The sequence below is a fragment of the Triticum dicoccoides genome, chromosome 1A, assembly GCF_002162155.2.
Source record: "Triticum dicoccoides isolate Atlit2015 ecotype Zavitan chromosome 1A, WEW_v2.0, whole genome shotgun sequence".
NCBI lineage: Eukaryota > Viridiplantae > Streptophyta > Magnoliopsida > Poales > Poaceae > Triticum > Triticum dicoccoides.
This window is the reverse complement of record NC_041380.1, coordinates 32,884,325-32,899,714: the sequence shown is the minus strand read 5'-3', so window position 1 is coordinate 32,899,714 and position 15,390 is coordinate 32,884,325. Positions and strand designations below refer to the sequence as shown.

Sequence of the window (15,390 nt, the reverse complement as noted above, 5' to 3'; positions counted from 1 at the left end):
CATGATCTTGCAAATTTTGTTTCGTATGACAGGTGTACTTCCTCTTTTAGGAGCTTTATTGCATCCTTGGATTCCATATCAGTACCTAAAGATTGGAAGGATGCAGTGAATGATCCTAAATGGAAAGCAGCAATGTTGGAGGAAATGTATGCTCTAGAAAAGAATAATACATGGCAATTGGTAGAATGGCCGAAGGGCAAGGAACCAGTCGGATGCAAATGGCTTTATACCATTAAGTGTAACCCTGAAGGTAAAATAGAAAGGTATAAAGCTCGGTTGGTGGCCAAAGGCTACACACAGGCTCGTGGTGTTGATTATGAGGAAACATTTGCCCCTGTAGCAAAAATGAATACAGTAAGAACTTTGATATCTTGTGCAGCTAATCTTGGATGGAATTTGTTTCATATGGATGTAAAAAATGCATTCTTACATGGAGACCTTCAGGAGGAAATTTATATGCATATACCACCAGGTTTCAACACGGTACAAACTGAAGGAAAGGTCTTGAAACTCCGCCGTTCACTGTATGGCCTAAAACAATCTCCTCGTGCGTGGTTCGGTTGGTTTAGAAAAGATATGCTGAAATTGGGTTTCAGCCAGAGCAATGCCGACCATACTTTATTTTATAAAAGATGTGGTGGAAAATTGACGATATTAATTGTCTATGTTGATGATATTGTTATTACAGGAGATGATGATCAAGGTATTGAAAGAGTGAAGCAACATTTGAGGAACGAGTTCGAAGTCAAGGATCTAGGAGAAATGAGGTACTTTCTTGGAATTGAAGTCTCACGAAGCTCAAGAGGTATCTATCTATCTCAAAGAAAATATGTGCTAGATCTGTTGTCAGAAACTGGTATGTCTGGGTGTCGTCCAGCATTAACACCAATTGAACAAAACCACCGATTGACTAGTGAGTCAGGGGAACCTGTTGACCGGGAACAATATCAGAGACTTGTTGGCCGTTTGATCTATTTATCGCATACTCGTCCTGATATAGCTTTTGCCGTAAGCGTGGTGAGCCAGTTTATGCATAGTCCTAAAACTCACCACATGGATGCAGTAAATCGAATCATTCGGTATTTAAAGGGGTGCCCAGGTCGAGGTTTATTGCATAAGTCAAGTGACAATTTACAAATAGAATGTTATACTGATGCTGATTGGGCCGGTTCATTAGATGATAGAAGGTCTATGTTAGGATACTGTACGTTTGTTGGAGGAAACATAGTTACTTGGCGTAGTAAGAAACAAAATGTTGTTGCAAGGTCCACTGCAGAAGCAGAATTCAGAGCTATGGCTCATGGAGTATGTGAAGTCTTATGGCTAAAAATCATACTGATGGAGTTGGGTCTATTCCAGGCAAGACCATTGATGATGTATTGTGATAATAAGGCTGCGCTAGATATAGCACATAACCCGGTTCAACATTGTAGAACAAAGCACATAGAAATTGACCGACACTTTATCGAAGAGAAACTTGACCAAGGAATAATATGTATGCATTATGTGAGCTCTTCAAACCAACTAGCGGATATTTTGACCAAAGATCTCGCTGAAAAAGTGTTTTCTAGCTTATGTAGCAAGATGGGGTTATATGATGTGTTTGCCCCATCTTGAGGGGGAGTGTTGAGTTTAGTGGTAAATTTGTATTTGGTATGATGTACTAATGTGTAAATTATAAATGTCAGGAGGACAAGAGTGTAAAGAAGGAAGATAGAGATAAGGAAAGGAATGGACGGCAGCTCATGACGTTGCTCCAGTTCTCTGTATTGTGAACTCCTCTCTCAAATCCCCTCTCAAATCCTTAGTTGATTCACACCAAAATTCGTTTCTTTTTGAGGGATTCAACACTAACAGATCCATCAATCAATTATGCACTTCTTACATCTATCATGGGCAATCTCGGAGTTTTGGGTAGACTTCGCAAACTGACAATTATGCAGGATTGTACTTTAACCTGGACACATAGGGCGAAGACATCAGCAAATCGACCAATCAAAACTTAGAAGCAACCATGCCAAATTATGGTTCCACCCTACAAGCTGCAACCCAATAGAATGACCTGAAAAGCATAAGAGTACAGATGCAAAGCTAAGCAAACTACGTCCATACTACTTCCTGAAAAGTGGGAACAACGGAAGGGATAAGGCCCAATAGAGAAAACATCATATTTCAGGAGACACCTATCTTGCCTGTTCGATTCAAGGGTAGGGGAAAGATGAAGGGGATGGCGCCGAGTGAATCGCAAAAAACCATCACATTGACGCATAGGTTTGCAGAAAACACCGTTCTACAAATTTGTGCCAGAAACCACTAATTTTTGGTCTAATCTTTTGCAAAAAACACTGACCCGTCGCTTTGAGCATTTTAACCTCAATTATGGCATGTGGGTCCAGATTTTTATGACGTGTCGTAACGGATGAGAACTGACGACGTTTGACGGTGGGCATCTCTAGTGGCTGGTGGTACGGTGGGCATGGACTCGACGGCGCACTTGGAGGTAGGCAGCTTGTTGCAGGAGCGGACGGTGCCGAACCGCCGGCCTCGATCTGGGCGAGCTCTCCGGCAGCGATCTGAGTCCGGATCCGGAGCTCGAAGCTACTTGTCGCGCCCGGGGCCTCATCGTCGGGAGGGGCACCCGAGCGCCCGAGCCAGAGCCCGAGCGGTCCCCCGATGCGCCTCGCCTCCCGTGGTGGGGCCGGATCTTGGCCGACCCCCGGAGCGCCTCCGCGCTCGCCGGCGGAGGAAGGCGGAGGGCGCGGCGGCCCTGCGCGGCGGCGCGTCCATCAGATCAAGGAACAGGGAGTGGGAAGGGCAGTGCGGGATGGGGGCGGCAAGCCCGAGCAGTAGGCGCCTCCTGCGGCGGGGCCGGACCTCAGCCGACCCTGGAGCGTCTCGCGCCGCGCCGACGAAGGAAGGCTGACGGCCCTGTGCAGCGGCGGCGCGTCCATCTGCTCCAGGACCGGGAGGAGGAAGGGCGGTGCCTACTGCGGCGGGGCCGGACCTCGGCTGACCCTGGAGCGCCTTCGGGCTTCGCCGGCGGAGGAAGGCGGAGGGCGCATCCACTTGCTCCAGGACCGAGGGAAGGACGGGCGGCGCGAGATTGACGGCTAGAGTCACCCTTAACGTCGTCAGTTCGCACCCGTTACGCCATGTCATCAAAATCGGGAACCACATGTCATAATCAAAATTAAAATGCTCAAAGGGATGGGTTAGTGTTTTCTGCAAAAGATTAGGTCGAGAATTAGTGGTTTCTGGCATAAATTCGTAGAACGGTGTTTTTTGCAAACCTATGCGTCAATGTGGTGGTTTTCTGCAATTCACTCGATGGCGCCCGACAGAAGCGGCGGCCGGGATGTTGGCGGTCTGGCCGAGCTGTCTTCCTACCTGATCCCTGCCTCCTACCCCTGTAGACGACCTTCTCCGCTCCTCTTTTGTTTTCTTTTCGAGAAAGATAAAAATTGTTGAAAAACCCCTCCTGACGAAATTTAAACATCACGCCCAACCGAATAAAACAGAGTCCAACCTAATATGCAGAAAGTTTGAGGAAGATATATCACCTCATCCTCCTGGACGGACACACGAGAACAAGAATCGGAGGTGGTGGTTGTCGTTGCGGCAGTGGCGGCTTCCATCTTGACCCCGTTTGCCACGGCGAACGCCATATTGATTGGTCTCGACGACGATGGGCGGCGAAGCCGGCGATGGCCGAGGAAGATGAGACGACAGGAGCAGGGGCAAGAGCGTCTGCCTGCGGTGGTGGGGTGGGAAGAGCAGCGCAGAATGGGTGTGATCCCGTCCTCCGCGGGCTTGCACGACCACCATCGCCTGCCGGCTCTCCAGATCGCGCCCGGCCGTCCCGCCGCCATATCGGCACGTCAGAGGAGTGGGCACGGCGGCCATCACAGGCAGAGCAGAGCGGAGACCGCGGGCGAAGCAGGGCGAGCTGAGTTGCTGGCGGCGGTGGCGTTTTGGGGGAGAGGAGAGGACAGCGGAGGCCGGCTAGGTTCAGTCGCCACAGCCAAAACCAAATGGCGTGCTATCCGGCGAGGGGCCCGACCTGTCGCGCGGCATCGCCTCCTCCACATCCGCCTGCGAATCGAGCTCTACAACCTCCATCCCAAACTCCCTACCTGCCTTTCCCTCCCGGTTCCCCTCCCAATGCTCGGTCCCCGCTCCTTGCCTCCCAAGCATGGCGATCCTCCCTCTCCGAGGTCCTGGCTGCCGGCCTCCTAGCACGGTGCACCTCCCTCGTCTTCGTTCTCTGATTTGGCGGCTCCTCCGGCACTCCGGTTTTCTGCAGCAGCTGGCGGTCGGGTTAGTTCACTGCTCATCTCGTCCATCTCCCAAGCCTCCAATATGTTAAGTCCTCAATTCCTCTTCCTCAGTTTCTCACGTTGTCAATCTATCGTGGTTTGATTAAGTTTCAAAAAGGAAAAGTCTTGTTTTGATTGAGGTTCAAAATGAAGTAGAAAAAGCTTGGTTCAATTTTGGTTGTCATGGTTCCTTGCCTGTATTCATGGGCGGATCTAACTTAAATGCATGTTTCTTTTTTTAGAGTAGCAGGCTAGCAAGATATCTTTATCAGGATCAGTGCTTATGGAGTATGCACTATGGAGTATGCACTGAAGTCTGAACTGTTGTTCTTATGTGTTTTGGGTAATTTGGGTGACGAATTTGATGCTTATGTTGAATGTTTGTGGGTTTTCCGGGGGAAGAAAATACTGGTAGTTACTTTATTGGCATCGGTCCGCAGTTAGCACTGCTGGTTTAGGATCTGCATTGTTAAGGTCTTTAGCTAATTGCTCTGCTATTTGCAATCTTCAAAAGCAAAAAAAAAAATGAAGCCTGAAGCATAACAGAGTAAACTAGATAAAAAAAACAGTACCGCAGGAGCAAAACGGTGCAGCGGATGATGCCAACGTGAATGACGATTAACTTCTCCGACCTTGTGGTAGTCCGAATCTGAATCACATGAATGGGTGACCTTTCTCATAATCCTTTTTCTGAAACCGTTGGCTTAGACTGACATTTTGGTAGTTGTGTAAGCTGAAGCATGATACTAAGCTGAACAATTTACTGTTTTTTTTCGCATGAGATCACATTTTGGTAGTCTCTAAGGAAGTTGTAAGATGATGTACTTAAGCTAAGTTTCTTCTGTTTCAATAAAACACAGGTTGGTAGTTGCATAACTTGAACCATGATGCTTTCTTGCTGCTGCTGTAGTAGTCTCTAATGGAATTGCGAGATAATTTAGTTAAGCTAATCTCATTGGTCTGCACTCTCAAAAAATCACAAGAGCCATTTAGAAGAAGGTAGGGTACTATTATACATTGGTCATGTAATGTACAGATTAAGACAACAGACTAAAAATTTAATTGTGATACTTCAGATTTGCAGAGTTTTACTATTTCTCTGTTTCTTTCCTAATAGTGGAACAAAATTACCATTTCTTGCGCGTCATCTCACAAGGAGGATGTCGGGATGCCCATTTTAGTGCACCATGCCACAAGTTCCAGAAAATTATTTTGTCTCCTGATTAATGATTTTGCGACTACTTTCATTTAACAAGGCTTATGTGTGCATAAGTTTGTTACTGAATCTGGGAGATGTAGCTAAGTATATAAAAAAGTGTGCTTCTTTGCATTAGGCAGATGGAACTATTCAGTTTATACTTGTTGTAAATCTTCTGTGTATTGTGTATGGTGCATTCCTTATTTGGTTTACACACCACAGTGGTAACTTGCATTTTGTCAAGGAGGTTTGGTTCTATTTTTTTTCTGTAAAAAAATTAGTTCTCGACTTCAATGCCATCTTTCGTTGTTATAGGTATGAAGCCTTGTTTTATTATCCTCAGGATAAACATGTTTCAGATACTCAACAATGGAACATCCATGCCCTTTTGTGATGTTAACCATGTTAACCATCTTACGCCAGGGCTGACGAGGAAGAGGACCGGCGGAGTGGGGTTCGACAAGGTGGCGGTGGTTACTTTGTATCTCCCGTTGGTTTGTGGTTACGTAATTCCTATAGCTGTAACTTTTGCACAATCATAAGGCCTTTATAGAATGCTAAAAGCTTCAGACCTTTGCATCGGTTCTGTAGAATACATCAACCAAAGCTTACTCTTAGATATTTAGTTTAAGTTAAATTTACTCCGAGTAATTAAGGATATTGGGCCTCTACAAGAAAAGTAAGAATCTGAATCCGTAAGTAATTATAACCACTCAAGTGTGATCTTCTTGTGTTGCTTAAATTTCTAGCTAAGATATCTTTTTGATACAGATTGTCAGGTTATGTTCTAACATAAAACGCCCAGTTTTGCTAGAAGCTCTGCTTACTTTGATGTACATCTCTTTGTCTGAAAAATTCACTAACAGTTTGTTTTGCTGAACATCTTAGGTCAATTGGATTCCATCTCAATTTATGTAAATCTCTTTCCTAAAAAGGTCGATGATAAGGTGGTGTGAAGTGAGGAGACGTAGAGATGGATGAGGACGATGGCAGGAAGTAGTACCAACTCGCCCTCTCCTAGGTCTTCACCTCTGCCCTTAGGCCTTGTACAATGGGAGGTGCTTAGGGGAGATGCTTAGAGAAATAAACCAGGCTTTTCTTAAGCACCGGTGCTTATTTGTATAGGATAGACACTTAGGCCTTGTACAATGGGAAATGCTTAAAGGGGTGCTGCTTAGAAAAATAAACCGAGATTTTCTGAAGCACCGGTGCCTATTTCTACAGGAGAGACGCTTAGTTAAGCGTCTACCCTGTATAAATAAGCATCAGTGTTTAAGGAAAGCCTAGTTTATTTCTCTAAGCACCTCCCCTAAACACCTCCCATTGTATAAGGCCTTAGTCTACCTATACTTAGCTTCTTTGCTCCCACTCCTGTTCCTCCCTCTTTCTTATATAGGTTTCCATCTAATGGCAGCTCTCTCTCCCTTTTCCATCTCTGTTTTGTAGATAGCAGAGCAACCTATCATATGTACACTGAAATTGATTTTGTTGTAAGCTTATTCAGATTTTATTTATTTCTTATTGATTCATCAAGGAATGGTTGTAAATATTTCTTATGACTACATCAAAGAGAGCAAGAAATCCTGATGTTATAGCATACGCTCATATTGATGTACATGAGTGAGACTGAGGACCAAACATGATAATTGAATGTGTCGATATAAGGTAACTGCACATAGTCCCGTCTCAAGAGGCGCCACCAGGTGGCGCCCCAGCCTCTAGTCATTCAAGAAGAAGAACGAGCATACAAGGAATCTGCTGCTGCCACACAAAATCTCAAGATCAAATTTGTAAGAGACCGCCATCGGCGAGGAGGACGCGAGAGGAGTGCCCGCTCGGGAGGACCAGTGGTCGACTGTGATGGCGAGTTGGCGACGGCCGCCGACGACGCGGGATGAGGGCTCGCCGGGAAAGGACCGATGGTTCGTCGATGGCGACTGCCGCAAGATGAGTTGTCGTTGGGGTAGGACCAGTGGTCGACGGTGACCGCGGCGGCCGGGGACAACCCGGACGGCGAGGGCCGTGGCCGGTGCGGGATGCGTTGCTGAGAAAGGACTTGTATTGTGGTAGACGGCGACGGCAACATGCAGGCCAGCTGCGCTGTATGCCGGTCGTGGGCGGCGGATGATGAACTGGTTTATAGAAAAACGTCTAATTATCGTTTTTCCATAAACTCAGTTTTTCAGTTTTAGTAAAGCCAAGATTTACTTATCCATGGATTTGTTATGTTAACCAAACATAGTTTTAGTTTGTTGTAACCGAAAACATGTGTAGGCCAAACTGGTTTGGTAAAATCCCACGGAGGGAGTACTTCACAGCAGCGGGCATATACCGATGCTTAATGAAATAGTCATGCTGCAAGGAGAGCTACAGTTCCCCTCAACTTTTTTGGGTTCCATGAAGCCCCACCAAAACTGATCACAAGTAATCAACTACTCCCTCCGTCCCAAAATATAAGAACGTTTTTAACACTAGCATAGTGTCAAAAACGTTCTTATATTCTGGGACAGAGGGAGTACATTCCTGGGAACTTTGGTGCAGAAAGAAAGGACAGCCCTGGGCTTGTAACAAGAAGCTGGAAAACAATACTATGTACCGAACTTGATACAAACTGCTGCAACTTCAGCGTTTCAGTCTGCTTCACAGGACAGCTCCAGATTCAGCTTCAGCTCCAGCGTTTCCGTTCATCTTGTCTCCTGCATTTTACCCACTTCCTACCCTTTTTTTTCTTCCCAGGTGACTGCCAAACAATGGCACACAATGACATATTAGAATACAACATGACACCTACAGTACAACAGAAGCAAGTTCACATCTGATATGAGCAAAAATCATAACAAGTTTGAGTACCATAATTAACATCAGCTCGCTCAACGAGTATCATGACACGATAATACAGGAACAGTTCAACAGCTTTAGGGACACTACCACTGAAAACGGCTAAACAGACAGAGCTGGACAGCTTCGAAACACTTCGACAGTGGTCGAGCAACCACCAAACACTACCCACACAATCTAGTGTTTCAACAGCGGTCGAGCAACCACCAAACACTACCCACGCAATCTAGTGTTTCAACAGCGGTTGAGCAACCACCAAACACTACACAACACGATCTAGTGTTTCAAAAGCGGTCGAGCAACCACCAAGCACCACCCAACAGAGTCTGTTCACAAAACAATAACAAAGAGGGACCAAGCAACGGTGACTTGAATCTTGCAGGAACCGAGGTCGCAAATGCGGCCGCTCATGCCAGAGTTCTCCGGCATGAATTCGGCGGTGGCTTGCGCGGGAAAACCGGACAGGGAAGCATCCACAGCAACTATCAGTTTCTCTCTTAAATCCACAGAAACAACTCGCCTTGAGAGCTCGATCGCGCCGTCCGGACCGACGGGCAGTTCTCCGTCTAGCAGGATGACCTTCCCATCCACACCGGAGGTGAGGGCAACGACTTGTCCATGGTGGTTCTCTGGCCATGACCCATCAATGACCTTGATACTGATGGTGGCCTCGACCGAGCGTGGCCGAAGCGCCACTTCATACTCGAGTGTGCACCGCTTGTAGGGGACAGACATAGAGAGCTTGCGTGCACAAGCATTCCCATCACCATAGTAGAAGACACCAAAAGCCAGCATCTCATCTTCGGACTCTCCTTCGCCCTTTACTTTTAGCTGGACTTCAAATGTGATCGGACCAAGGTACACTACCGCACGGGATGGGCCCGTTAGCAACAAGAATGGATCCTGCAACACAAGCATTATCATTGATTAATCAATCGGTGACAGACTTGTAGATTTAGGTCTTGTTATTATTTCAGAACAAGGACAGATGCAACCAACCAAAACAATATTAATCTAAGGTTGATTCAAAGCAATGCTTATGTGTTTGATTGTTTAGAAGTGGTTCAAGGTTGAAATTAGGTAAACCATACAGCTTAACATGCACCTAATCCATAAACACACGGTGCTTCTAGTACACGAAAGCAACATGCTGAAATTACTACCCGATCGAAACATAGTCAGATCACCACTTATAAAAAGAGTGTGCCAAGAGGTCCTGGGTTCGAACCAGCCTCTCTGCATTGCACTTTGCAGGGGTAAGACTAGGTTCCTATAATCCCTCCCCAGACCCCACCTTGTGTGGGAGCTTCTATGCACTGGGTCTGTCCTCCTTTTTTTTTTACAGAGAAGATACTAGGATTTTAACTTAATGGGTTACCTAGAACTCTGAATGAAACATGGGGAAAAAAGAATGAGAAACGTCTACAAGAGTGTAGCAGATTAGGAGACCAAAAATACAAGATTAACGAAGACAGTAAAACAAACAGACACACTGGTAGATGGCACTTACCTTCTGGGTGAAGGTTTGGCAGTTATCCCTGTGCGCCTGAAGAGATAGTTGCGATTATGATCCATTGAGTCTCTGGTGGCGACATAGCCATGGACATGCAGCGGCCACTTGAGACCATCTGTTGGGGTCCTGACCCTGATGGAGAAGATCTGCACAGTCTGTTCTCTGAAAAGGTATTCCGGGGTGGGTGGTTCAGATGTGTAGCACATGGGACCGATACTTGCTGCAAGAAGCCAAATTAAGTTATTGGTACATACTTGCAGTACAAAGAAAGACAGATAAATACTGAAATACCAGTACTAGCTTGTTGTTATCGGAAAGCAGTATACACGGCTAATGGCTAAGTAGCAAGCTACACCAGAAAGTAGACATTAATGGTTAATTCATGAACTTTGCTGTGGTTGGATTGGGTTGGTATTGTATACAGAAGTACAAAAACCAGACCATATGAGCAGTTGAACGGGAAAAGACCGTAACCAGGATCTTTACCGGCCTTGTTCCATGTAAAAAAAAAACAGACAGTCTCTTCTTCTTAGCTAAACAGGCAAAACCATGACATTTTTTTTAAGCAAACGGCCAGTTTTCTGTTGTCAATGAACCAGGGTTCAATTGAACCCACGTTTGGAGCAGTGAACCAGCTTAGGATGACCAATCAGCAGTCCAGTTTCAATAGCTATAACCCTAGCATTAGAAGATGCAATGCAAAGGGTCTCGGATAAATGGGCTGTATTTGTGGCTGGGCGGCCACCCAATCAGCCACAAGAGCAGCAACAGAAACTGCTTTAATTTCCTGCGTGGATAGACTAGATGCGTGGTGTGGCCCCTAGAAAAATCACACGGCACAGGGGAATCCAGATTTTCTTTATTCTTTTCACTAGGAAAGGAATTCAGATTTGATTAGAATATACTAGCTCCGGAATTACTTGTGGGGATGTATCTAGCACTATATAAAGAGAATCGATGAGCGACAAATAATTCCGTCCGGATATTATTATGTAGTACTCCCTCCGTTCCTAAATATTTGTCTTTCTAGATATTTCAACAAGTGACTACATACGGAGCAAAATGAATGAATCTATACTCTAAAATATGTCTATATATATCCGTATGTGGTAGTTCGTTTGAAATCCCTAAAAAGACAAAGTATTTAGGAACAGAGGGAGTATATAGAAAGAGAATCGATGAGATGTTTGTTACTTTGGTCGTCGAAGGAGCCGAAACGGTCAGCCCACCTTCTCTCCCAGGTTCGACGGTACATGGTGATGGAGTCCTCCTCCTTGAAGTCCCCCTTTGGCCAGTCTCGGGTCGGAGGCGGCCGCAGATTCTCTTGGTCCTCCGCCACCGCCTCGTCCCGTGTTGGGGTCGGCGGTTGATTCTCATCGCGACAAATTCGGTTCTTCTTCACCAGGGCCTTGTTCTTGACCAGTTTGAGGCAGAGCGGCCTCGTCGGGCACGGTCGGCTGCCACGCGCTCCACCGTTTCTTCTCCCACAGATATTTTCCGAGTCGGAGCAAGTATTAAAATGCAACAAACACAAAGATGTTGCGCGCACCGGTGGCTGGGGGTTCATCTACAGAAATAAATGAAGATATAGATGCTCACTTTGCGGTGGCTGCTTCTGCAAATGGTCTATCTGAAGAAGCACCTCACGCTGAAGCAGTGGCGATTACCCTTTGCTTTGCAGATGAAGATGGGAGTTGGCAGACTAGTATTCGAAACTGATAGCCTGACGCTCCAACATGCAGCACTGGCCAATCTCTTCAGAGCTAAGAGCTACTCCCTTCGTCCCAAAATTCCTGTCTTAGATTCGACTTGATACATCCGTATTTAAACAAATCTAACAAAAAAAATTGGGACGGAAGGAGTATTAAACTGAAGCTCCAAACTCAGTCTATCCATGCGTGTGTTGTGCATGTAACAGGCCGGCGCATGTTCTTGCGTCCTTGGGTGCAGGGTTAGCTATGGACACCAAGTATGTGGTTTGAGAACTACCCTGATGCTGTAATATGTGCTGTAACCGGTGTTCCATCCAACAATAAAAAAAACAAAGATGTTGCACACCAAACACACACACACACACACACACACACACACACACACACACACACACAGTATAATCAAAATTGCTCACGTACACGAGCAGGACGAATCTACCAAGGTGGCTTCGGCAGGCTCCAGCCCCCCTCCAAAAATTGGAAAAGAAAAATTACTAGTATTCATATCAAATTTTGACCTTATTTAGACTAAAGAATTTGGAGTTTTTGACTTCTTCTACACACCGTAAACTTTGAGCCCCTCCTTTATTTTCTTTCAAGATTCGTCACTGTACACGAGCATAAATTCACCCCTATGGACGCACTTATACACACCTTACCTCTATGAGACCACATTGCTAGGCAACCTGCGATCAGGAGGTCTTAGGTTCGATCCTCCATACTAGAACAAGTTTTTTTCTTTCCCATGCTGACATGTGGAACCGACATTTATGACTTCAGATTTTTTTTTCATGTAATTAAATAAAATCTAATGTTGCAGTTTTGAGCAATTTACTGAATAAAGCAGATATACAGAACAGACAGTGGCACAATAACGAAGTCCAAATGCGAATTGTGTTAGATCCAGCATTATTAATCGATCTGCACAAGTATTGAACAGTGTGGAAGACACGAATTACATTTCATCATATCAAAAAAAGAGAACAATACATGGAGATATCTGACCAAGGAAGGTAGAATACATCAAAATGTTGGCTAAAGCCTTCGGCGGCACCAAAAAAATCGAGCACCAACTTCCTTATCATTCACTTACCACGAATCCGAACCTGTAAAGATTTGAGCAAAAAACAAAACTAGTCCACAGGTTAGCCTTGCAAAGTTTCTAGTAAAATCTAATGCGTACGTACTGCATCACCCGATCCCTACCCTTCTTTCATTTACCATATATATGCTCCCAGCTACAGGAGAAGTTAACACAACGTAGCCACCTGAACATGCTAGTGCCCTGCAAGAGAAAAAGAGTAGGCAAGATACAAACTCTGTACCTTCTTCTCTCAGCCCATCCTATTTTTCATCAGATCAACCTACGAGGCTCTATCAAGCACCAAAATATGGAAAAAAACTAGCAGCATGAATCCATTCCTCGAGTTGTTGATGAAAAATCGCCATGTTCAACTTATAACAGCTTTCATATGTTCCATAGACTAACCAAAAAGGCAGAAGAACAATTTGACAAACAAAGACAAATGCTTCCTTGGAAAGTTGATGCATCTGTTAACAATTTACAGGAATCGAATGTAAATTTCACTGGTTCAATCTTCTACAGAGGGCAGCTTAATATGTTAAGATAGCATGTGAAATACCAAAACAATGCATATCTTACTTCCGTAAATAACAAGTCTATTTCCTATGATTAACATAAACAATGATGCTGCAGCAACCCTTGTGTTCAGTAACTTATGTTTAAGAATATATGAATGATCTTATTTTAAACAATGTACCATTATGTAGCGATTGTAACCTCAATTCTGTGAAACAAATACCCGTGTATGGTCAATGCTCTAAGCAAGGCACACACATGGATAAAGATTACAGACTTTACCTTCCAAACTGAAACTGTTTGGCCTGGCAAGTACTGAATCAAAAAGATACCTCGTTTTGTAAAACCACATACTGGAAGCACAAGTAAAACATACAGTCATGGGGTCGGGCATAAGCAAGCAAAAGAGGTAATGCTCCATCTTTGCCTGCCGCAGCTAGGCGGCGGAAATAGACGGAGCAACAAAGAAGATTAACATCTTCTACCTGAGGATCAGGGAATCATATGCTAACAGGCTGCCGCTAACTGGGAACAACTTAATCTACTCCCTCCGTCCCAAAATTCTCGTCTTAGATTTGTCTAAATACGGATGTATCTAGTTACGTTTTAGTGTTAGATACATCCGTATCTAGACGAATCTAAGACAAGAATTTTGGGACGGAGGGAGTAATAAAATAACTACCAAGATAACCTACTAGGAGATGAGCAGCCCCTGATATTGATGTAGCTTGAGCATGGGGACGGCACTGATAATTATGCCCCCACATGTCATAGCATGTGCAAAATATATCGAATTGCCAGATCATAAAGAATCTTGTGAAAACACCTTGTGGTGTGCAGACCATTAGTTCCATCAGAATATAATGGAATAAGATATAGAATTACTAAATATATATACCATAGATAGAGCAGAGCAACGAAAACACAACTAAACAAAAAATTACAAAGATCATGATAGTATGCAATTTGCAGAGGCCGAACCTACCAGCCCTCCATTCCTAACATTAGGCCAACCACAGCCTGCCTGTAACTCGAGAAACAAACAAACAGGAACACTAGACAAACCACACAAGCAAAGCATTTTCTCCTAGAAGAAACACGAGAATACTGCAAAGAAGAGAAGACGTTAAAAGCTAGCTAGTTTCAATCTTGAATGCACACCACCAAAACAGGCAACCTATATATAAAAATAAAATAATTAGTGGTGAAGATTACCTCCTAATCTTACCGACTCAATGGATAATCGGCCACTTCAATTAGAACTTGTGGCTCGGGTGGTGGCCTGCATTTTCTTTCTTCAGGTCTCTTTCTTGTTGTATACAGCCGTGCGTAGCTGGAATACAAAGACAAGAGGCATACATACATACATACATACATACAGGTTAATAAGTAACAGTTGGTACACGTAAAAACAGAAACAGTTGGTAGATGATAGCTGCAGGCAAAGGATGGAAGAAACCATGTCTAATTTGCTACTCCCGGCCCTCCTCAAACTGGTAGTTTCCATCTCGTGCCTGCCTGCTACTGGAGCCAGCCATCACAATGAGGTCCACTAGGTCTTAGGGCGATAGCCAGCCAAACAAAGGATGGAGTTTGTTGTTAGTGCCTAGGCAGCCAGGCAAACCTGACGGAGAATCAGATTACCTGGAGAAACGGCAGCAAACGAATGCTTCAAGTAGGGGCCAAAGATCTGACAGCAAATAAGGTTCGTCGGTGTCTGTCTACAGCCTAGTTGCTCTGTGGTCGATCCAAAGATCTGACATCGGTGGGTTACTGATTAATACGGAGTATATCCTAGCTAATCCCCGTCGACTTCCTCACAGCCCCTACAACCTACCTGTGCTTCACAGTTTCAGTTAGCATGATGAAGCCCAAATTCAGCGCAAGGATGGATTACCACCGAATCACACTGCTCGCAATACCAACAAAACAATCGCGCAGAAACGCCCCCCGGTTTGAGGAGTCGAATTGGGTGGAGGATCGGAGCACTGGGTCAACCCTATTGCAGCTCTGATTTTGCAATGGCGCCGTACCATACCATACTCTGTTTTGCTAGATGTGGCGCGGCGGCGAGCTACCCAAAAGACCTAACTACGGCATGGGGTTGCGCCGGCGAGGTAGGCGGCGGTTGGGGGCGAAACGGCCCTCCCTATTGCGGGCGGCCGGACTGCATGCACATGTGGGGCGGCGGCGTGTACAGTCTTGTCTTGATA

At 45.2% G+C, this 15,390-nt stretch overlaps 1 protein-coding gene across 1 annotated transcript in view; it reads right to left on the bottom strand.

Annotated features, from left to right (window-relative positions):
* Positions 1-8,379: 8,379 nt before the first annotated feature.
* The window catches only part of LOC119350491, a 10,328-nt gene continuing 3,317 nt past the window's right edge, over positions 8,380-15,390 (bottom strand). The window contains exons 4-10 of the mRNA XM_037618302.1: positions 13,067-13,128; positions 12,799-12,862; positions 12,671-12,683; positions 12,440-12,498; positions 11,060-11,432; positions 9,863-10,085; positions 8,380-9,255 (exon numbers count right to left, since the gene is read on the bottom strand). Of these exons, the coding sequence (XP_037474199.1) occupies positions 9,237-9,255; positions 9,863-10,085; positions 11,060-11,432; positions 12,440-12,498; positions 12,671-12,683; positions 12,799-12,862; positions 13,067-13,128 (813 nt within the window). The 3' untranslated portion in view covers positions 8,380-9,236. The remainder of the gene's footprint in view (positions 9,256-9,862; positions 10,086-11,059; positions 11,433-12,439; positions 12,499-12,670; positions 12,684-12,798; positions 12,863-13,066; positions 13,129-15,390) is intronic.